This window comes from Onychostruthus taczanowskii, unplaced genomic scaffold (assembly GCF_017590055.1).
Source record: "Onychostruthus taczanowskii isolate IOZ18803 unplaced genomic scaffold, ASM1759005v1 scaffold1, whole genome shotgun sequence".
NCBI lineage: Eukaryota > Metazoa > Chordata > Aves > Passeriformes > Passeridae > Onychostruthus > Onychostruthus taczanowskii.
In genome coordinates this window covers 31,105,215-31,127,945 of record NW_024496525.1, presented here as the reverse complement: position 1 = coordinate 31,127,945, position 22,731 = coordinate 31,105,215, and the positions used below count along the sequence as shown (strand labels likewise).

Sequence of the window (22,731 nt, the reverse complement as noted above, 5' to 3'; positions counted from 1 at the left end):
CTGCTTTTGAATACAGGCTGAAATACATCTTTGAAGGGTTTTTAGACCTACATTTCTTTGATAACCTTAACAACATAACTATGACTTAAAATAGTAATGTTTGAGGATAAAGATTAGGTGGCTCCTTATACACATGAAACTATAAAACAGGATAACAAAAATAGAGATTTAATTCTTCTGTACAAAAGCCACAGAGGAGTGGTTGGTGATATCAGGAGTAACATAATTATCTTTTTTTCATTTTACTTTTTTAAAATACCCAAATGATGCCTGTTTACCAAGAGCTAATAATGCTAATTATGAATACTGACTACTTCAAGACTATTAAGAGGTAACTTAAAGAACTGACATTGCAAGGGAAAAAATACCTACATTTACTCTTGATAAATGAAAAGTAAAATCAGCACCACCGATAAGTCACACATTTAACACTTCTTTATGCCTCAAAAAAATTAAAGGTTTTGATAAATAGACATTTCTACTTACACTAGGGACAGCTGAACTTTTCTTACGTTCAGGAATATCAGCCTTATTGGGGTTGCTGGCATTTCCAAGCATTGGGCTAGCTGGTGCAATTCCTCTTCCTGCAACAGCACTACTGCTGGATTTTCTTGACTGAATTCCTTCCTCTTTGAGGTCACTGTCTGTAGTACTAGTCTGGCTTCTTTTAGGATATGCCACTACCGAGGGGATGGATGGTCCAGCTTAAAAAGCAAACGAAAGAAACAGGAAAAGTGTTTTTTTCTTCTCGGAAGTTCAGTGACTATTTTTTATCACAATGGAAATGTATTCACACATGAGAACTAACACAGTTAACACTGGGAACCAGAGTTGCAAAAAGATTAAATTATTGAAATAGATGTATTTCAGGCAACAGCAGAATATTGTGAAAAACAAAAACCTTGTAAGGTGAAGGTACAACTTGATTTCCATGAAAGTTCCAAGAATTTAATTAAGGTTTCTCATTTGGCTTGCTAGAAAAACAATTCAGAGACATCTTAAAGACACTTAACAAGTAACTGACTCATTCAAACCAGAGCATCCCTCATTAGCACAGTGCTGCCATGTGCTGTTCAAGCCAATTTCCTGAGACAGGCAGGTGATGACACAACCCTGGGCCACCAGCAGCACTGATGGCTGCTGGTCTGTGCTCCTGCAGAAGTGGCAGTGGCTCACCACCAGCCTCCCCACGTGTGCCAGGAACACACAACTGCTCCCACACCTGAGAATGAGGAAGCCCCTTCAACAGTGCCAAGCTCCCTCTTGCTTTAACAGCCTTCTTGAGACTGGGTAAAGTCTGTGGTGTGTGTCAGGATTGTGTTCTCTGACATCTCACACCTCTGAAGAGGATAACAACAAGTCACATCAACCTCCTTTTTAACTATTTAAATAAGAATTCATCAAAAAGTGTATGTATGTATATACACAGACATGAAGAATACATATAAATACATACACATATAAGTATATAATATGTAGCTAAAGCATGTTTTACAAGTATCAAAACCCCCAGTAACTGGCATTCCAGAAGACTCCCCAAGGAAATCAACCTCTGAATACAGAAAATGTAGGCCTAAACTGGGATTCCTTTCATGAGTTAAGTGTCTGAGCAGGAGGATGTTGAAGACATTTAGAAAATCCTAATGTACTACACTGCACTTTCATTAAGCAGAAAAATTGTAAGTTTGTCAGAGTCATTGTTCTTCAGAAATTTAGTTCCTGGGGGACAACCAAGTGACACTAGCCTTAGGAAACAGGAAACCAGAAATATTGGCAAACTGACATTTCTTCAAGTTTTAGACACAAGCTGACCTACTAGTGTCAAAAGAAAACAAAAGCTGAACACACATACAAGAGCATGGGGGAGGAGTGCTGTGCTTTTCATGAAAAAGGGGGTTGCAACATTCTCTTCAATTTGTGTAACAAGACTTTGCCAACACAGTCAGGAATTTATGGGACAACACAAGGCAGAACAAGAGAATTAAGTTGGTGTATTCAGTGTTCCTCTAAAAGCTCTTTTGAAGGCTTTATAACAAAAGCAATTTTAAAAATCAGTTATTCACTAAAATATTTAACCACCATGCTGTGAACTATGCTGTTGTCATCCTCTTACACTTGGGGGATGGAGACAAATCTAGAAACTGAGCAGAAATGGAAGCCACTGTACTCTGCAAGACTGAAAATGAGAAATGCTCACCGTGATCACTGTACCGCCGCTGCTTCTGGCTAGAAGATATGCTTCTCTGAACTTTGTGATGAGGAGATTGTCCAGTGCTATTATTAAGATCACTACTTGGCCTAACTTTGGCAAGTGAAAGATTGCTGCTGGAGCTTGAATCACTTGCATCCAACTACAATACAAACGAGAGTATGAAAACAAGAAGTTCAGACAAAAAAAATTAAAACATTCACCACATTCTGGGAGCAGGAACAGGGAGGTGGAAGATGGCTCTGCTACATGGGAAATTACTGATGGCATGGGCAGTTGCTTTGAGGTCCCACCTTCTTTAAGGTTGTTGTACAACTGTCTTAGGTAAAACTCAGTGGAGTTTGCAGCTCCTCAAAGGATAATCACTAAAGAAAATCCATCTGTCCTTTCAGAACTCTTCCCTCAGAGTTCTCCAAGATTTTAACAGAAAGAGAGGATACACTTTGTAGAGGCCACCACACCAATTCCAGCAGAGGAACCAAGAGCAGCTTACTGATGCTAAGCCCTCTCAGCATTGTATGGAAAGGTAATGCACAACGCAAGAACTTTTTCAGGTTGGTCAGTCCTGCACCTTGGTTCTCTTAAAATAGTTACAGCTGGACACATTCACACCTGAGCTGCTGGACTAGCCAGGAGAGTAACTGCTGAGCAAACAGGGCAGCTCTGGAGAGCCTAAAGACAGGTGAGAACAAATCTGCTTAATTTGGACTGCTGATGAGTAGAACAACATGACTTTAAGTGAAATGGACTTTTGTGCAGGAATGCAATGCCTACAGTAACTGACTTAATTTTTGCTTCTAACTCTGCTAAGGACACTTTGTGATTTGCTTCTTTGCAGTTTTAAGAATGGCACTTACCTCTGATGACTTCCTTCCTAGCAGTAAGTATGTAGCTGTGATTTCATCATACTTCATTTTACTAAGGGATTCTTGAATTTCCTCTTGAGAATATCCCATTCCTACCATAATATCTAAAATCGAGAAGACATTCAGTAAGTAACTGAAACTCTGATGTTCAGGCAGGCTGAGTGTTCAAGAGAAAGAATGAAACACTTAAAGAATTAAAAGAGAATTATTAATTTTGAGAACATCAACCTGATCAAGTATCAGTCTTAAAGGATTAGTTGCTTTTTCCAAATGTCAAACAAATACAGAGTGTGGTGGAGAGAAAAAAAAAACTCCCACATCATGCAAACAGTACTGTGGTCCTGGAAAGGGAAAGTAACCAATTACCTATTCTTTTCTGGTCCGAGATGTCTAGTTCTGGTTCAACAAAAGGTTTAAGTTCATCCTCCTCATGCCCTGCATTGATCCACCTGTCCTTCATAATTTGCTATGAAAAAAAAAAAAGAAAAGTTTTGTTAGTACAGTACAAGTAGCAGCAAAGAAAACAACCTGTGGGAAGAACAACTTCTTTATGCAACAAACACTAAGGTCTTTCCTAGTTTTTCTTTTCCAGAACATTTCCAGCACCTACTGTTTTGCTCCAGTGAGGAGAACTAACTACAGACATCAAACCAAGCTTCTCCCCTGTCAGCTGTACTCCAGCTCACAGCTGAGAGCCAAAAGCCTGCAATGCAGACCAGGAGCAGTGTGACAACTTTGACATGGCTTGGAATTCCAAGCTCCACCATCAGAATTCCATAGAAGCCCTGTTTTGGTTTTTACTCCTCCATGAGGGTACAAAAGGCAACTACAACAGCCAATACCTCCAGCTCACAACTGAAAATGTAGAAAAGAACGTGGTGGATCATCCATTAATGCAGCAATCCACAAGTGAACCACCAAGAAAAGTTATATGACATAGAAAGTGTTGTGACACATTGATTTTGAAAGTAACTGTAGTCAGGTGTATTACAACCCAGTAAACAATATCTTTGAAGAGTCATGTGCTTTCATCAACAATCCCACCTCCAAAGTCCACCCCAAATATGCATAGGAACAGTACAGAAATAATAAACTACAGTTCAGAAATGCAGTTTGTAAAATTTGATGCACCTCATTTGTGCAATTACCTCTAGAGTGCCTCTTTTTGTTGGGTTTAGCACCAGGAAACGTTTGAGGAGGTTTTCACAGTCTGTGGACATGTAGAAAGGAATCCTGTATTTTCCCCTTAGCACTCTTTCTCTAAGTTCCTTGGTAACAGAACAAGAACAGCCAGTAAGTTGTAAGCAGCAAGTCACTTAAAATATTAGATAAACATGGCCAACATAGTCTACAAAAAGCTACCTTTAAGTTCTGTCCATCGAAAGGAAGAGATCCACTCACGAGAGTATAAAGAATAACACCTAAACTCCAAACATCTACTTCAGGTCCATCATATTTCTTCCCTTGAAAGAGCTCTGGAGCAGCATATGGTGGGCTGCCACAAAAGGTGTCCAGTTTATTTCCAACTGTAAACTCATTGCTAAAACCAAAGTCAGCTATTTTAATGTTCATATCTGCATCTAGCAATAGATTTTCAGCCTGGAAGAGAAAGAATGGTTTGTAGATGAATAAAATACTTGATTTAGAATGCTGTTGATTGCTTTTACTCATTCTTAAAAGGCAAGAAACTGAAATACCCGTTAACATTCCCTTCCTCGCAAGGTCTTTAGGTGTGCTTTAGTCAATCATTAGCATATCCTGATTTAAAAATCTCTGTACAATGGCTTCAGACTATGGGAGCTGTTTCACTGCCTGAAAACTTGTTACCATCTGTTTTTCTCTACAGAAATGTATCTTACATTTTCATCTATTCAGATGAAAATAAGATACAGTCTCACTATCCATACTTGATAGCATGTGGTATTCTTGCAGTAGTTAGGTAATAAACGTAACTTTTAAAGTTCTTTTTTTTTTTAGTGGTGGTATTGTTTTTTGCTTTTTTTTAAGTTACAAAGCTATGACAAACTGAACAAATTATGTAGCAGTGCTATTAATATAAAAGGCACAGTTTAAAGAAGAGATATGCTATTTCATGGCAAGCTGCAAAGAAGCCATACTTCAGTTTCATTATCACTATTGGTAATTCATTCTGTTCAACATCAATTCTTGTCATATCTCTATCAAACTACCACTTAAAAAAAAAGATTTCTCAGCTAACACTGACCTGCATCAGATCTGAATGTGACCGCTGAGGGAGAGGTTCAGCAACCATTAAATGTTTGCATTTAAAAGCCTTATAAATCCTCTTCCTTTTATTTAAAAAGGTTCTAAGCTGCAAATATTTCACAAGACTCGCTATAACATATGCAAATAAATAAATAAATAAATCAGAAAGCTTAGTATAAACTGTATTTTATAAACAATAAAGGTCACACCCACAGGTAGAGAAGCTGACACACATATGCTGCACACACTTTTTCCTACTCACCTTGAGATCTCTATGAACAATATGCTTTTGATGGCAATACTGCACTGCAGATACTATCTGAATAGAAAACAAACCAAATTATGTAAGTGACATCTCAAAGAAGCAGGAGCTTTAATCAAACATTTCAACATTGAAGTTGACATGAAGTTATCCAGTCAGAGCTACATAACCAATTCCTACAGTGACCAGTATATTTGGGAAAAAGCTGCTGAATAACTTTAATGTTATTTGATCTATTTGCTTTCTCCTGTACTTGAACGAGGATTTTGTTTTTCCTGTGGGGCTAATTATAGACCAGCAGAAGCAATGACTTTCAGAAAGGTTACTGAAGTATTTCCATTCCAATACTGTATACAGCTATAAAAGCTTTCCCCCTAGACTGAGGTTTTCCAGGCCCTCTCCAAAGGTGATTTTTCATGCCATGCCAGAGAGAAAAGGGTAAGAAATGGGCTTTGGTTGCTTGAGAAACTACTGGGAAACAGCTTGTTTGTCAAAATTTACCCAATGAGTAGCAACTTGGCATCTGACAGAGATCTGCTGTCTAAGTGCATATGGTTTAGTGCATTTTGTATACCATAGCAAGCTCAATGGAAAAACTCTTATGTCTCTGAAGCGTAATGGAATAATTTCCTCCATGATAATGTCCAAATATCATAAAGATTTTTCTGCTTTATATAGCAAACCATAGAAGCTATACACAGTGCAGTGTCATAGTACATTGCTTCTCAGAGTCATAAGCACTGCTGCAGAACTTCACATGTATGGAAAAGGTAGATAAAGTATCATTCTTACATGACCACAAATGCAGTCAAATGCATTTTGTCACACATGCATGGTCAGAATTGAGGTAGATGTTATGATTTGTTAAAATAAGTGGAACTGCACATAAAAACAGTAACTACACTTAAATAAATATATTTTCAGACTTCATTCAAGAGTAAGAATACTTTCCCAGCAGAAAGATGAGGTAGCATTACTGTTATAAGAAAATAACTCCTGATCAGATCACCAGTTCAGTGTCAGGATCCCCTGTACTGGCAAAGGAGCAAAGGTTCTCTCCCTCAGCATTTAGAGCACATGAAAGGTGTTCATGGTTCAGGTTCCTGGTAGGCCAAATAACTGATGCACCAGTAAGTTTTGTATTTGAAACTTAAGCACCAAAGTGATCTTTGTGCCCTGTAATATTGAATCACTCACATGCAAAATGTCACCTTAGAAACCAAGCAGATGGTGGAAAGCTGAAGTACTATTTCCATTCCCTACACCTTTATTCTGGTTTTGCTTTTTCCTTTATGTACTGGTTCCCTCTTTCTGACTCCAAGTTCAGCTTTTTGCAGTTACTGAAACTGCCAAAGTGCTCCCATGCCACCACTTGTCCCCTCCTTTTGGTTTCCTTCCTTTTCTCTCTGCTACCATTATCTCAGCCCCAGTCACAAGCTCACTCTGCAGGGGCTCTCAGTGCTGACAGCATGGCAAACACCTCAGGCTTTATTCAGGATTGCAGAGACACAGCACTACCACCACTCACTCCTGAACTGCTTTATTGTGACTGCCTAAGAGCAGAAGGCTGAGCAGATGATCAATCAGTAGCTTCCTTTGGAGATGCTTTTGAACTCCTCTGCACTGCAACAGGATGGCAGGGAGACTGCAGAAGTGAGTCCAATCCATGTGAAGTGAAATAATGAAATGTGTAGGACATTAATAATTGAAGAACATAACTGAATGAAAAATAGCACGAAGCATGGCTGCTCCAGACTGAAACTCTTGTCTTCCAGCTTCCATCACTGTTTCCATTGACACTCCCTCACTTCCTAACCTTGTGTGAGGAATTTTCTGACACTTGGCAGGTGAAGAGAAGGGGAGAAAAACCATGTGAGCTTCTTGCTAGAAGTAACAATTGGAACATTGAAAAACTTATCTAAAGAGTGATTTCAAAAATCTGTATAAATATAGGTTTTGAAGAAGTTCTCTCCAGGCAGAAGAACCATTCTCTAAAAGGATTAAATGACAAAAGGATAAATGACCTCTCAAGGCCCTTTCCAACTGCTAAGAGCATTCTGTTTCTTTACTGGAACACACCAATAATATGCATTTGTGGATTTTATAATTTTCTAAGATCTGTCCTAACATCTACCAGCATTAAGAATTCTAAACTGCTTCAGCAGGGAAACAATGAGAATACTGAAGAAGGCCAGATCTTACTGCTTGCAGGAAAGAGAGGGAATTAATACACACAATTTAACAAGACTTGCTGCTCAGCACAGATTTTTTTTTGTGGAAAAATGATGAAACTGAACCAGAACTGCCTGGAAGTCTGTAATGGGGAAGACAAATAAGGTGACATTAAGAATGCAAAACATTCTCAATTTGAATTTCTCACACATGGCTACACAAAAGGAGTTTGAAATGGAGAACTGTACAGCATAGTTGTATTCTTAGATTTTGTGCCTTCTCCTGTGTTCCTTGTCAAATGCAACTGAAATCATGATTTACTGCCTTTTACATTCTATTTTCCTGCTAAAAACCTTACATATGTTTAACAAAATAGACTACAAAATAATTCCTTTTTATCTCTAAAAAGCAAAAAGGGAGAATTGCCGAATCCTGCTCTTTGCCTGCTAGAGAGGAAATGTGTCCTCAGACAAAACACAAGTGTTTGATCCAGAAATCACATCTACTGAAAGAAGAAACATGATCTGAAAACAAGATATAATACAATCTATTGTAAGAACTAATCTCAATACCATGGCACAACTGTTTCTTCAGTTTAGAAAGAGCCACTGTCTGCTAAAACAGTTAACAAATTAAAAAAAAAAAAGAAGGCTATTATGTCATAAGTCTCTGTCTAACAGAGAACAGCTGCACTGCATCAGATAAAAGGTCTGCAGAGTGCATTCTTCCTCTAACAATGACCAAAAGTGATACACAGCTATTCCAGGACTACAGTAAGGTGAAATGAATAGTTTCATGACCTGTGAACCCAGCAAGATCTAGTTTCCTTGTTTCCTTTGACACTGTCCCTTTCAGCATCTAAGAAAATGCCAAGCTCTGATCAAAGTCACCTGACTTTCATCCAGCAAGAATGATTTTCTCTCTAGCTTAGCCCAATCAGCTTGTGCTACAGTTTCTCTCCTCTGCTTATTTCCAGGCTTCTCTCTTTTTTCTCATGAACTGAGGCTTCTGAAGCTTTCAAAAACCTCCCTTCTTTGAGATCAAGGTCCTCTAAAACTAGTTGAGATCAGCAGCCAGGAAATCAGCTGTTGGGGGAGGACAGAGCACAGCTGTCTGCACCAGGAGACTTGCATGAAAAAACTAAAAAGTGTATTCCAGTGCACACAAGTGAGGCCATCTTTATATCTTCATAAACAGCATTTATTCTACTGAAATACAAAAGAACCCCAACAAACCAACTCAAAAAAATCATCAGGCTGGGAGTACATAAACCCAATTCTTGATGGGTCAAACACTCAGCTCAGCAGGTAACTCCCTTTTAAATTCTTTCCCTCCACACTTCTTTTTGAAAATGAAGCTATAGCCTGTACTACCCACATTATCTCAAAATTAAGTACTGAGTGTACCTGTAAAACATGTTTGACCTGTTTCTGTATGGTTTTACTTAAAGGGAAGTAAAATTGTTAGAAAAAAATAGGTATTTATTGAAGAAACATGTTATTTTAATGTAATTACTGCAAGATCTTTTTCCACATAGCTCCTGAAAGAAACTGAGGACTGAAAGCAAAAAGTCTATCAGCAGAAGTTCCCAATATTCACATCTGAGAGAGAACAATCAATCCTCTCAAGTTACTCTGAAGCTCTTCATGTGACATTACAAAGGCAACAGCCAGGGATTTAGAAGAGATGGCTGAAGTGGCAATGGCTGTTTCACATCCCACCACTTCTACTGCCAACACAGCACAGGAGCATAAACCAGAAACCTTCATCACAAAGAAAAACTCTTTACCTACCAGAATATGAAAGTGGAGGCAGCAGTTTTAAAAAGACATGTAAGACTTTGTTGAAGAGTGAGAAAAGTTTTCCTTACTGTCAAGCTGTATAACTCCAGTAATCACAAATGATTCTCTGGGGAGAAGTCTACAGCTGCTTTTGGGTTGTTTTGTTTGTTTGGTGGATGTGGGTGTGGTGGTGGGTTTGGTGTGGGTGTCCCGTCCCCCCCCTCCAAAATTAAAAGGGGTAAAAACAAGATTAAGATGAGAGAAAACAAAGCAAAATCATTCATTTAGCTCCTGGAAGTCTCATATCTTACATCAAATTTCTGTTGTGTATGGCTATGCTTGAGAAGTGAAACTATCAGAGCCTCCCCTTCCAAGAGGGCAACTGACTGACACATCACTGCCATGATCCAGCAGTTTAAAACTCCTACACACCATTCAAAAAACCACTCTTGTCCCTACTCATTATTTTCAAGTGTCATTAAGCTGGAGCATAATTTTGACATTTATTATTTGTCACAACATTACTGAGGCTATCCAAGTGACCAGAGGGAATAGGCATTTCAGCACAAGAGCAGAAAACAAGTGTGTTAGACTGGTCAGATCTGAAACTCCAGATGCTACAAGAGCAGATATTTGGATTTAAATTAGTTATGCAAAAGTATCTGGTTATGTTCAGTATTTGACTGGTCACGTTCAGTACTGCTTGACTGTAGAATGGAAATGCTTTTTGCAGATCAATGAAATTCCAACACCTTGGCAGGGCTAGCTTATTCATCATACAGAAAGCTAAACTAACAAGTCTAGACATTACTTTTCTGTGACTTTTTAGAACAACTATTAAACAGTATCTTCTCATGTAAGCAGATGAATGTGAATGGATCCCTACTACATGCACTGTCTGCATTTTGAAACTGGCCTGTTTGTAGCCTGTTACATTTGAACAACTTCCAAAATGTTACAGACCTGCTGAGCTAAGGACATATGAAATCAGCCCAGAGGAAATGCATTTTGGAATGGAATACACTTCCAAGCCAAGCAGTCCCTGTGTTCTGGCACTCTTGGACACCCTGGCACTCAGCACTAAGGAAACCAGCACCACTGAAGAGACTGACTCCTTCAAAGTACTGCTGTGACCTAAGTTTTTTCTTACTCAGAGCTGCAAGCCCACAACATGCTGAACACTGCTGTAAGTCAAATGCAAAGGACAGCTGTTTTACTCATTTCAGCATTAAAAACAGGGGCGAGGGGAAAGCTGACATATAGGAATGTTACACATACCTGTCTAAATTTAGCTCTTGCCTCCTTTTCCTTCATTCTTCCATGTGCAACCAGATAGTCAAACACCTCCCCTACAATTCAAACACAAGATACATTAATGCCAGTTTCAGAATGTAGAGATTCTTCTCCAGCAGTTGCCCACAGCAGCTTCACTGGAATTACTGTACTTGAAGTTTATGATTACAGGACAGCTCAAGAGAACAAGGCACAACTGCTGTGCAATTTACTACACCATCATCTCTTTTACAAGAAAATAATGAGTGACTGGATATACACAGAGGAAACCATTTCCTTCCAATTACTTGGGATAGAAACTGAGCAGCATACTTCTGTTTTGTAAACAAAGATGACATCTACCCTTTCACAGACTTTCTCACAAGAGTTTCTTTTGCTTCAGAAAAATAAAAGTTTCACATATGAGAACAACTGATTATATTTGTAAATGCCATCATACCAACACTAGAATTTTAATTTGTGCATGTGTATAAAATGATTCTAAACAAAATCAAAAACCTTAGCTTTAACCTAGGCTTGGAAGAAGTACCCACAAGGAGGGTCACAAGAATGAGCACAGCAGGACACACTGACATAATCCCTCACACAACCATCACACCTGTAAAATACATAGAACCAGGCCACTGTTGTACGGTTGTGGATGACTAAAGATTACTGAAGATCTACTGTGTTTTAGTTTTTCCCCTCTCTAATCAATGCAGTCATTTTAGAGCACATCAATACAGACTACAATGTTTGAGCTTTAGGTGCAGGCCACTGGCCCATGAAACACTGACATGTTTGTGAAAGAATGGGAGATTTCCTTTACTAAAAACCAACAGTCGTGTACGTAAGAACTACAAACACAGACTAATAACACAGTTTTAAAAAATCCTCACTAGTATGCAAAAACTATAAAAACTTCAGAAGTGGTTCAAATATTTAAACATTCCCTACTGAGCAAGGAAACATGGTTTTGCAGACAGCCACTTCATAGGGGAAGAGCTGAGTAATATCATATTTATTTTTTTAAAAGATGCAACTCCACCAGATTGCAATAAAAAAAGGAGTCACACTGCAGGAAAAGCAACCACTGAGCCACCTGAGGGAATGTCAGGACTCCCCAAAAAATAGTCTTCCCTCTACAGTGTATTCTGTAATACCCAACTCAGGTAACTCTCCCAGCTGTATTTCACCACTGTTTATTAAAAAACCTTGAAGCAGCAAACCTGAACACTTCTTCACAATTCAGGGAAAAAGACACCAAGGAAAGAATTATCCCCACTTTATGTGAAGTGTTGCAGCTGTAGCAATAATGTCTTTCATCCTGCAGCCAGAGCTCATGTGCATCATGATGACCTGACTTGGATGAAGAGAAAATAGGGAAACTGCTGCCTGCCACTGTGATTGCCAGCCATTCCTGTCTTGCACAGCATGGCACATCCAAAGGTACTGCTCTTGGCCTTTTGGACCAGTACAGTACTCACCTCTCCCTTATCACCCTAGGAAAGGTCCTCACTCCTTTAGAGAACCACTGGCCTTTCTACCTCCTAGAAGCCAATCACTAGATGGCAATAAGACTTCACTTTTAAGTCTGGTACTATCAAACAACACAGGGATGTCTCCCCAATCATCTGTACTAGTCAATATTTTAATGGTATAATACCCACTCTGTTCCTGTTTAAGCAAACCTTGGCTGAGCATTTAGGAAGCTGCTGGAAGAAAAGGCAGGTGGTAGAGAATCTTGCTTTATTTGTAGCAATTTATTAAACTTCACATAATCTAATGTAAGAGTCTGAATTCAATGCTGATTTTCTCTGAAAAAAGTCTCTCCTTCCTAAACCTAAAGAAAAGCCCCAACTGTTTGAGATTCCCAGATGCTGGTGCTCAAGGGTCACACTGACAAGCTGAGTGATATTAAGTTCTAGCCAGCAAGGAGTAACTTAAGCCTGAACACCTTAATTCTGGCTCTGGTGAAATATCTGACACTGCACGATGTGCATTTTTCCATCCCCTCTAGAATCAGGAAGAGCATTTAAGCTCTTTCTAAAATGGCATAAGGCTAAGCCTAACAATTCTTGACAGTAGAAGGCCTGTGATTAAGATATGTAAGATGTCATCAACATCTAAAAACAGAAGTTGCAGTGCTCATGCTTTTGAGAGCAACAATTAAAGAAACACAGAAATGTTTCATCTGAACATGATTTTACCAAATATCTTATAGAAAATAGGACACTAGAAGGAGGGAACTGAATAGAGTAAATTGAAAACATTAGTATTTGTTATGGGCAGGAACAATCAGTGGCTGAGAAAAGACTCCCAATTAATTTGAGTTGTGGAAAAAAAAAGCAAATGTTACTAAGTTGTAGTACGTTTAGCAGCTGGTTTTACAAGTTACATTTATTATTTATGTGGACCAAACAAGTCCCAGTGAATACTTGAGATTTTGCTTAATATTTTACACTACCTTGACATAAATATTTGCTGAAAAAGAAAGCAAAACTTTCAAGAAAACAAGTGCTTTCTCTCACTTGGCAATTTGCTTAGTGTGTCACTGCAGCAAAAAGGTACTTACCCCCACTTGCATATTCCATTATTAAATAGAGAGTTTTTTCAGTTTCAATGACTTCAAATAGCTTCACTAGAAAAGAAAGACATTTAGTCATCAGTTAACTAACTGCAGAAGCATTATGTTAACACCCCACAGAATTCTGTGAGAGAAAAATACCCAAACTGTTTGCCTGCCACTATTAGACTATTTACTCTAAAGAAGCTTTCTGTCTAATGTTCCTAAGCAGAAAATACTGTAACGCATTTGGTCAACTCATACAGAACAACATATTCTCAAGAAACAACACTTTGCTTCTTTTACATGGGAACATAACTAAACTAAGCAGAACATGCAGAGATTTGAGCAGCAGCAACAGCCACATATGTGCACTGAACTGAAACACGTGGTGACAAATCAGTTATCAGCCTGCTGACAGTCCCATAGGAGTACCACAGCATTTAAATGTACAAACTCGAAAAAATTCTTGACCACTTCTTGGTTTTGGTGTATATGCTAATTTTTAATGAGAACCTGAATTCAGTCAAAAATGAATACTATACTCAAAAGAAGCAAATTTATCAGTTAGCTATGCAAATAACAGTTCTGTGCAAAGGGAACATTACAATGTTTATTTTATTTTTTTTAAACATACAGTTCTGAAATACCAGTTATTACTGCTGTCTTAGAGTAAATTCACACTCCAGTGCAAAATAATCTTTTAAACTTACACCACAACAATCTTAACAGTGAAAAAGTTAAAACTTCTCCAGAGATGGAAATTATGTGAAAGAAACAAGATACCTATATTTGGATGATTTAAGATCTTCATTATTCTTACTTCTCTAAAGAGCTGAAACAAACATAAAACATGAAATAAGTTAATGAGATCACTAATAAACAGCTGTTCTCCTTAAAGACTGAAGACTTTGATATAGTCATTTAAACACAAAGGGCAAACATTATTAAACATTATCAATGAAGTTCATTAAATAAGCACTTTTGGAGGGGAAGAGTTAAATGTCTGCTTAACACCCCTGCCAAACAAATCAACCCTCAAAAACCTGAAAACACCCAGGAAGAACTCAGACAGCTCAGGAAAGAAGTGACCTTAGCCCTGTGGTTTGCAGACTTTTGGGGTCAGAAGAGCACTGTGAGCCCACATAGCTTCCTGCTGACCAGTACATTTCACACATCTTTCACTTCCTTCACAAGAAGTACAGCTCCAAATTTTTGTGAATGCCCACCAGCTTTAGAAGACCACTGCAGTATGTTACTGGTATGAATTCAGCATTCTTCAGTATTTGGTTAAAGCCCAAGAGTTACTGTGCTACAACAGCGGCTCACAGGTGAAACATCAGCTGTTTATACTTTGCAAAAACCACGTTATCCAACTACACCAGCAAGGAGCAAGTCCTAAGGAGAGAAGGGAAGACGAGGCCAGCCCTCAGCCCTTCAGAAGCATTGCTGCAAGGCCAGTGAGGCACAGCAGTCCTGGGTCTGCCAGCACAGCTCCCTGATCGCTCCCAGACACAGCCTGAAGCCTGCCCGGACACCGCAGCACGCTGAACGTACTCGCCAAAATTAACAGGGCAGAACACAAATGGTGTTTTCCTGACCCCATCGTGCTGCTTCCCTTTCTGCAAGCGCTGCTGTTAACCCTGACTGACACACAAGGTACAGGAATTATTTAACAGCTATATCTCACAAAATGCACAATTTCCCCATACAAAAGCACGCCATCTCTAGCCCACCCCAGCAGGATGGTGGTGAGGGACAACTGCCCACTTCAAGCTGCAGGATGACATTATATCCCCTGCCCTAAATCCACAGATAGAGTACTGATTGGAAGGATATTGTCATGTTTCATGTCCCATCTGTCCCTCCCCAATACTGCCCAATACTCGTGTGAAGAGGGCTTTGCTTGAGTAATTATTTCTGAAGATTTCAAATTTGCCTGTCACACAGAGCAAACTCTGTCCTTCTGCAACTTAATGAAAATATGGAGTGGCATTTAACAAATTAGAAATAAAAGCAAATTCATAACTGAACAGTTGTTAATTATTTTTACCTCTCAAAACTCTTCTGCAAAAGACTGTTGTAAGATACACATAAATTCATAACCGTAGTAGTAAAAATGTCACAGGTGGTGTTACTGCAATATGAAACATTGCTTTGAACAAAGCTGGTAAATAGTAGATTAATTAAAAGCAGTTCCAAGATAAAATATTATTACAAAAAACCATGAAGCACAAATACTCTTGTACTCAGAAAACCAAAGAATTCTCTTTTTATGCACTACACTATATGGCAGTCAGGTGTATGGCTGTTCTCCCTCTGCAGCTCACCCGTGCCAGCCTGAGACTCCAGAGGGCTGATGTTCTTCATGATCAATTATTTTCTAACAGCATGCTTCAGAAAGTGGGAGAAATCAAGAGGTTTTATTAGAAACCTAACACAAATTTCTACAGGAATATCAGTAACCTAACATCATATTGAACTTCATCTAAAGAGACCGAAGCAGAATAAAAGTCCACAGCTCCAAGTGATTGCAGACATAGGAAAAAACCCAGGAGTTTTGTAACTATATATAGGGATAACAGCATTGTTAATTACACTAAGGAAAAAAAAAACTGCTGGAAGATTTGGCTCAGGTCAGATTTCAGATAAAGTGAATAAATTTGGTATGTCTACACATATTAGCAACAACTCAAAAACTTGTAGGTGTATTTACTCAGTAAAAGCAAAGAAAAGGTGAAACTTTGTAATAAAAAAAAAGGTGAAACATTAGAAAAAAACAGAAAACAACAAAAGAGTCAACAAAACAAAACCCTTGTGCCTTTGTGATTTTTAATAAAAGAAAATCCAAGGGGTGGGTTTTAAATAAATCCATAGGACAAATTCACAATTTGGAGACCAGCTGTTCTAGCCATACTCTGCTTTCTGATATTTCAGAATCACAGAATTTCTGCAAATGCCAACATCTGGGGAGCAATCCTCACTGCACTGCCCAGGAGACCCTCTCTCTGCTACAGCACCAGCTGGGATTGGCACACTACCTGAACAGAGAAAAAACAAACAGCTTTCCAAATGCTTTTAATTATCTTGTTATTCAGGTCTGTGCCTGACACTTCGCTAGATGACAAGCTGCTTAAAAGAAATCACGATTGATTGATCAAGTAAATTATTTGCCATGCAAAATAGTTTCAAAACCTCTGTGCACACATTTTCTTTATCCTCTAGAGAGGTAAAATTGCCTTCTTTTCTTTTTTAAACTATGTTATTTCTGGAGCTTTCTCATATGTAATCAGACAGGGTAGACTACATCATCTCTTTCTTGATCATGAGGAATTTAAAAGCAGTTGAATCTATAGCTATTTTTTTCTTGCTTTTCATTCATTTCAGCTAAACTGGTGTATAATATATTCTGAATACTCCATTAATACTTTTAATCACAGCTTATATAACTGAAAGGCTCTTATCAGTTTTTACAATTTCAAAGACAGTTCACTTAATTCACTCTCAGTTGGTATCTGATATCTTCCACCCCCAATACCCAGATAAAGCCTACTGGGTCAGGCCCTCACCAAAACACTGGTCCACAAAATGACTACTCTGCTTTACTAACCCAAATGAAGCATGTCAAGAAGCAGCTTCTATTCATGAGCCATTTGTTCAAGTGGGTGACTAGGAACAAGCTCTTTTAAAAAACTGACTATTTCTGCCTCAGAGGAAATTAAAAATAAAAATACTTGAGAATAGGATACAACCACCACCACACTGTAATTTTAGTTAGATAAATGCACTTTAGATTGTGCACCCTTAGTCAGTTTACCTGTTATATGTCACATTTTGACACAGATGGGGATATCTGGGGAAATAGATATATTTATCTATAAATGCCTGACATTGTAATATATATTACAGTCTATTTCTGATAGAGGAATAAAATGTACAATATCATACAACTTTCCCAAAGTATGCTGGATAAAGGTTTTACAGATTTCATTATGCGCATCAGCTTCTAGGAAATGACGTAGTAACTATCATCACACAATAAAATTAATTGCAAACAGCAGGTATGATAAAACCTGACACCTCTGAGATTCCCTGCCCACAGGAACACAGAACAAGGTGTAATATCAGAAAACGTAACACGAAGGTTCTCAATACAGAAAATTAGTTGCTTAGTATTAGGAAATTACTTGTCATAATGAAACTATAAAGGCAGACAAACAACTGAAAACAGTTCTCATCAGCTTAATTTCTAATACTGAGATTCAAAACTACTCCCAGCCTGTTGAACAGCTCGTTTTCCGTCAACAGGAGCTCTACAAACGTTTCCAGGCAAAGACAAACATCCTTAGTCTGCCAAACAAATGGCTTTCAGCTTTGTTGTGGTCTGGTCCTTTGAGTGTAAGCCATGTCAGATACAGGAAAAGAATGCCATTTAATTAATGCTGTGAGCCAAAAAGCTGAATAAAAAAACCCCAACGAACCAGCAATGGAAGCTGGTTCTTTTAGGCTAATTCTCTTTGAATACAGCTAAAGACAGACTAGAAGTGCTCCCACAGTAGCTATCACAAGACAGTAACAAATTATTTTAAAAATACTGAAAAAGTTTGCTAAAAAGTGAGTCAGTGCCAGCTGTAGAGCACCACCCTCTCCTGGTCTCCTTCTCCCTTTTCACAGGATGTTGTCCCAAGCCAGTTCAAGCCTGACCTGTGTATTAGGCTTCTCCTGGTAACTGCTCACTGAAATATGCCCTACATCTAATAAAGAGCCTCAGGCAAAAAGCCTTTGCACAATGCAAGTTTGCCTCAAACTAAGCACAACTTGGAAACAGAAAGGGATACTCATTACAAACAGAAGAGCCTGAGCATTTAAAGTTCTCATCCTTTTCTTGCAGTTCTTAAAACACTGATTGACTCATGGTCAGAAAGGACATGATCCACGTTAAAACTGATGTTTAAGAAAACTTAAATGCTTTAACAATAAGTATTGCCCAAGTAAGTGGCAAAACATCTGCACATAATGAACAAAAATATTTGGCTGAGGAGCCAAGTTCTAAAACAGGAAAATGAGAAGTGATTTAGTGCTATTACACGAGCTTGATAAAGAAAACCCTTGCATATAATGGCGTTGGTAAATCAAAAGAAAAAAACTCTCAAACTATTTTATTTTTTGTCTAGGAGGAAGTGAACTCTGTAGCATCAGCACTTGTTTGCAGTGAGACCAATATCCACTGGAATTGCACACACAAGTCCATTTGTGGAGAGCAGTGACTATGACTAACACCGCCAGCATGGGAAAAAACCTCTAAGAATTCCCTTTTCTTTCAAAGCAGGGAAGTACCAGTTGCAGCTTCCTCTTCACTAAGCAAGAGCAGCAGAGCAGTAATTAGGTTCTAAAACAACAGTAAAGAGTAAAGAGTAGCTGCATGTGGCTGCCACAGAACTTCCTCAGCAGCAGAGAAGAAACCCGACCCTTCAGAGCTGAGTGTCAGTATGGAGCTGTCAGGGCTGCAGCGAGGGCATACCAAGAATTACTGCTCTGGAAAGCAAAGCAAATCCTTAACAAGGTTAACTTCTTCCTGGCAGCTGAAGTATCGATGTGGAAGATGGAACACAAAGAAATCAGAACTGGCAGCCTTTAATCACCATTTGTTTCCCCACCTAAGGATGACTCTGGCATGCAGCTACACCGCAGCTGAGATGCTGCACACCACACCCTCTTCTGGGCACAGCCCTTCCCTCCCCACCATACCTCAAATATTTTATCTCTCTCTCCAGAAGTGCAAGATCAGAAGCACTTCCATCTTAGCTTCCCCTGCATCCACAGGTCGTGTGGGCAGTCGGCTCCAGAGGCACCGAGGCTGCGGCACTGCCGCGGGAAAGGGGCAAAGGCTTGCAACGTAAAAAGCCTGGGTCAGGTAAAGCTGGCAAGGTGTATGTTGTGCATTCACTCTGCTTCCTATGGCAAGCAGGAATTTAATTTTAATAAAACTGCTTTCAGTTTTTGAATTGAAAAGTGATACACCTTACTAAATTCTTTTTGTGCTCGTGTAACAAATGAGCTTAGAGAGGAGAGCACGTTAGCAATTTCACTCCATAAATTCAATCTGATACCTGCCCTGCTATTTGGTACTATTCTTCCAGACTCCCAGCTCAGAAATCCAGTGGCACACAAGATCACACTACAAATCACACTTCATAATCTAATTTTATAAGCTGTACATAAAAATTAAATTACAACAGAGATGGAAATGACACTGCTGCAAGTGGACACTGAGCCAGCTGAAACCCAGTAATCAAAGGCCTATCATGCACACTTCCAGCTTGTAGCTTTTCCAGCTGAACACCTGTGACTTGTAAAAGGTTTGTATTGTATCCCCATATGAGCTCAAACTGGCATTAGAGCCCAGTCTCAAGTAACACCATTAGAAGGACTATGATTTTACATTTTTAACTGAAAACATGGCCTCTTTACTTCTCTCTGACCATTCTTCCCACACCCTGATATTTCCCATTTTTATCACACAGCTTTTGTTTCACTTTCAAGTGCTTCAAGCATTCAACCATTTTTATTTAGGCGTTTCAAGTTGCAATCTGCCACAGAAATCAACTTTATCTAATCAATTATATTACCTAATTTGCACTTTATTTTCACCCTGCTTACCCAGAAACCACCAATAACCTCAGGGACTAAACTGAGAAAAATTCTGAGAAAAATGGAACCAGATTATCTACTTTTACCCTGTCTACAGAGTCATACAAAGCTGCCACCTGCTCAGATGACGGAGCCTTTCTTCTACAGGTTATTCTTTGCCTCCCAATGAAACCATAAAATGTAAGAACTTGTGTGTTTTTCCAATTTATTTTTGTACCATTAATCCTGATAAAGTCTAGTCAAGTGATCTTTTTAGTATTTGCATAAAATACAAATGTGTATATTCTCCAGTTTACTGTAGTTACTCTCTTTCATTTTGTTTGCAGGTAAATTCTGCATATTCTCTTGTTCAAACAGAAATATTTCAAGGGGGTTTTTATCAAAGTACTCAAAAGTAAACAAAAAGCCTTTGACTGCAGAACTTAAAAGGACAGAGTTAGAGAGGTCCCAAGTAAAAGTAACATTTAAATGTACTTCCTGCATGGACTCCCAAACAGACTGGGTTGCTTAATGAAAGAGCAGGGTTTATCACTCTGTACTAAAAAGATAAGGTGATACAACTGTAACAGCTCATTAAACATTCAGAGCTAGAGGGAAGAAACCAGAATAGACATGGCCCAATTTGTTTCATACAACTGCATCACCTCTCCTGCTGCAAGCCACATGAAAGGCACAGATCCTGCCTGGCCTTCAGTCCACAGGCAGTATTTTCAAGGCCAGTTTAAGAGGACAGAACATAAGTTTTGCATTTCTAAGTTTAACAAAGCAACCGGCACAAAGGAGACATGGGGGCATGACACCAAACCACAGACGTCCTCTCTACAGTCAGCTCTGCTTGGAACACAAAGGAAGTGGCAAATACCTCTGTTTTCTCAGTTTACAGCTCTGTAAGAGTTCAGCTTGAACAACTGCAGCGTTGTCAGAAATATCTGTTGCAAAACCAGTTATTAAATACAGTAGTCAGATGTGTGCAAAGGTATGCAATGCTTCAGATTCTCCAGCACAGGCATTCAGGGTTAATGGAAGGAGGTGGGGAAGAGAACAAGTTATAATACAGTTGAAAGATTAAATGTAAAAACATACCTTTTGTAGACTAGTTGGGTTCAGCTGTGTTTTGTCAATTATTTTTATGGCAACCTAAAGGAAGAGTTCATGATCAGTATTTTCCATAGGAACAATACCATGTTATTACAACATGCTCAAATCCAGTAACAGACATGGAAAACATGAAAATTACACAAAAAACGCTTAAGTTCCTTCTGCAAATTATGTACATGTATTTAAACTAGAAGCAGGAATGGAAAAACCCTGGTATTTTAAGGATATTAAGATGAGAAGCTTGCTGAGTCTTTGACTTGACATTAAGACCATCACAGTCATGACAGTGGAAGCTCCAACAGCAAACAGTGCCCTGATAGAGAGCAGCGTGCCTACAGATAATATTTACACAGTATAATTACACAACAGATTACACAGTAGTGACTGGGCATTGGCAGTTTCTAAAAGCAGAGATTTCAGAGCATATTGAAAGCATTTCCACACAAATTTGGCAAGAAGTAAATTCATCTTTGGAAATTTACTAAATATTTGTGTCAATTTGCTCCCTGATGGGTATTAAAAAAAGTATCACTTGGAAATCAACAAAAACACGTTGGCAGTAGTACAACACTTAGGGTAAGTACATTCCTTTACTTGTTCTCCTCTTTTCAGTAAATGTTGCACAGAAATATTAAAGAACAAAATTAAAAAATTCACACAATAAGCAGAAGAGAAATTCCATACCATGCTAACTAGTCAGAACCTAAAGATCTGAAGCAATGAATAGGCAACAGAAAGTTCAGTGCAATGCAGTTTGGATACTGGATGAGGTAGAACAAGAAATGAGAAACTTTCTAGAATTACACGCCAATTGGTATTTTTCCTCTCTAAATTAGAGACTAAACATACCAGAAGAAGCTCTACAGAAGGAGATGGTGCCTCTCAAAGAGGCAAGATGCTGCAACTCAGCTGATTATAAGACCTCACTGGTGCAAAGAAAGGCTTTCAACTCCACTTCAATTTTTGGCTCAAACAGTAGATGCTGCTCCTTCCCATGCCACAGCTCCCGTTTCCCTGCATCACTCTGAGCTATCTTTGTCACCTCATTAACTTGGGGTTGGTGACATATGGAATAAAGAATATCTTACATCAAAGCCAATTTATATCCCTACATTCAAGTGTAAAAACACAGGGATGGATTGTCACGATGGAGAGGGTAAGAGGGGAACAGTGCTCAACGCTTGGGTGCATCACAGAATTATATAATGGATATGGTGTTTTCTGAAACTGATATTCAAGACTTATTTTGAGCTCTTCTAGCTGCAAGATATGATGAGACATGACTGAGAAGCCATCTAAGAATCCTTTTACTCTGGGGAGTGTTTTCTTCTAAGGCAAGCTACTGAAATTATAGATCATTATTTCCCGAGGCAAAATTCCATTGCAAAACCTTGAGAAATCACTTCAAAAATACAAACAAGAGAGAAAGACATTAAGCAATAGGTATTTTTATATTAGCAGCTGTGTACGAAACCAAGAAAGATTTTTATCTCCACCTTTATGCCTGTTGTTAACTTTGTCACAATAGTTCAAAGTTACTGGCTTCCTGCAATTTCTTAAAATTCTGGATTATGATGCTGGACTCTTATAATGCTGGATTGTAGTGAGCACTGCCTTTGTCAACAGCA

At 38.7% G+C, this 22,731-nt stretch overlaps 1 protein-coding gene across 14 annotated transcripts in view; it reads right to left on the bottom strand.

The window, feature by feature from the left end:
- MARK3 (microtubule affinity regulating kinase 3) overlaps nucleotides 1–22,731 on the bottom strand; it is a 61,218-nt gene that overhangs the window by 20,834 nt on the left and 17,653 nt on the right. For all 14 annotated transcript variants that reach the window (XM_041401645.1, XM_041401653.1, XM_041401599.1 and 11 more), the window contains 11 exons: nucleotides 21,089–21,142; nucleotides 14,141–14,189; nucleotides 13,364–13,429; nucleotides 10,795–10,865; nucleotides 5,564–5,620; nucleotides 4,438–4,674; nucleotides 4,224–4,343; nucleotides 3,442–3,541; nucleotides 3,067–3,179; nucleotides 2,198–2,351; nucleotides 487–704 (listed from right to left, as the gene is read on the bottom strand). In XM_041401645.1, coding sequence (XP_041257579.1) covers nucleotides 487–704; nucleotides 2,198–2,351; nucleotides 3,067–3,179; nucleotides 3,442–3,541; nucleotides 4,224–4,343; nucleotides 4,438–4,674; nucleotides 5,564–5,620; nucleotides 10,795–10,865; nucleotides 13,364–13,429; nucleotides 14,141–14,189; nucleotides 21,089–21,142 — 1,239 coding nt within the window. The remainder of the gene's footprint in view (nucleotides 1–486; nucleotides 705–2,197; nucleotides 2,352–3,066; nucleotides 3,180–3,441; nucleotides 3,542–4,223; nucleotides 4,344–4,437; nucleotides 4,675–5,563; nucleotides 5,621–10,794; nucleotides 10,866–13,363; nucleotides 13,430–14,140; nucleotides 14,190–21,088; nucleotides 21,143–22,731) is intronic.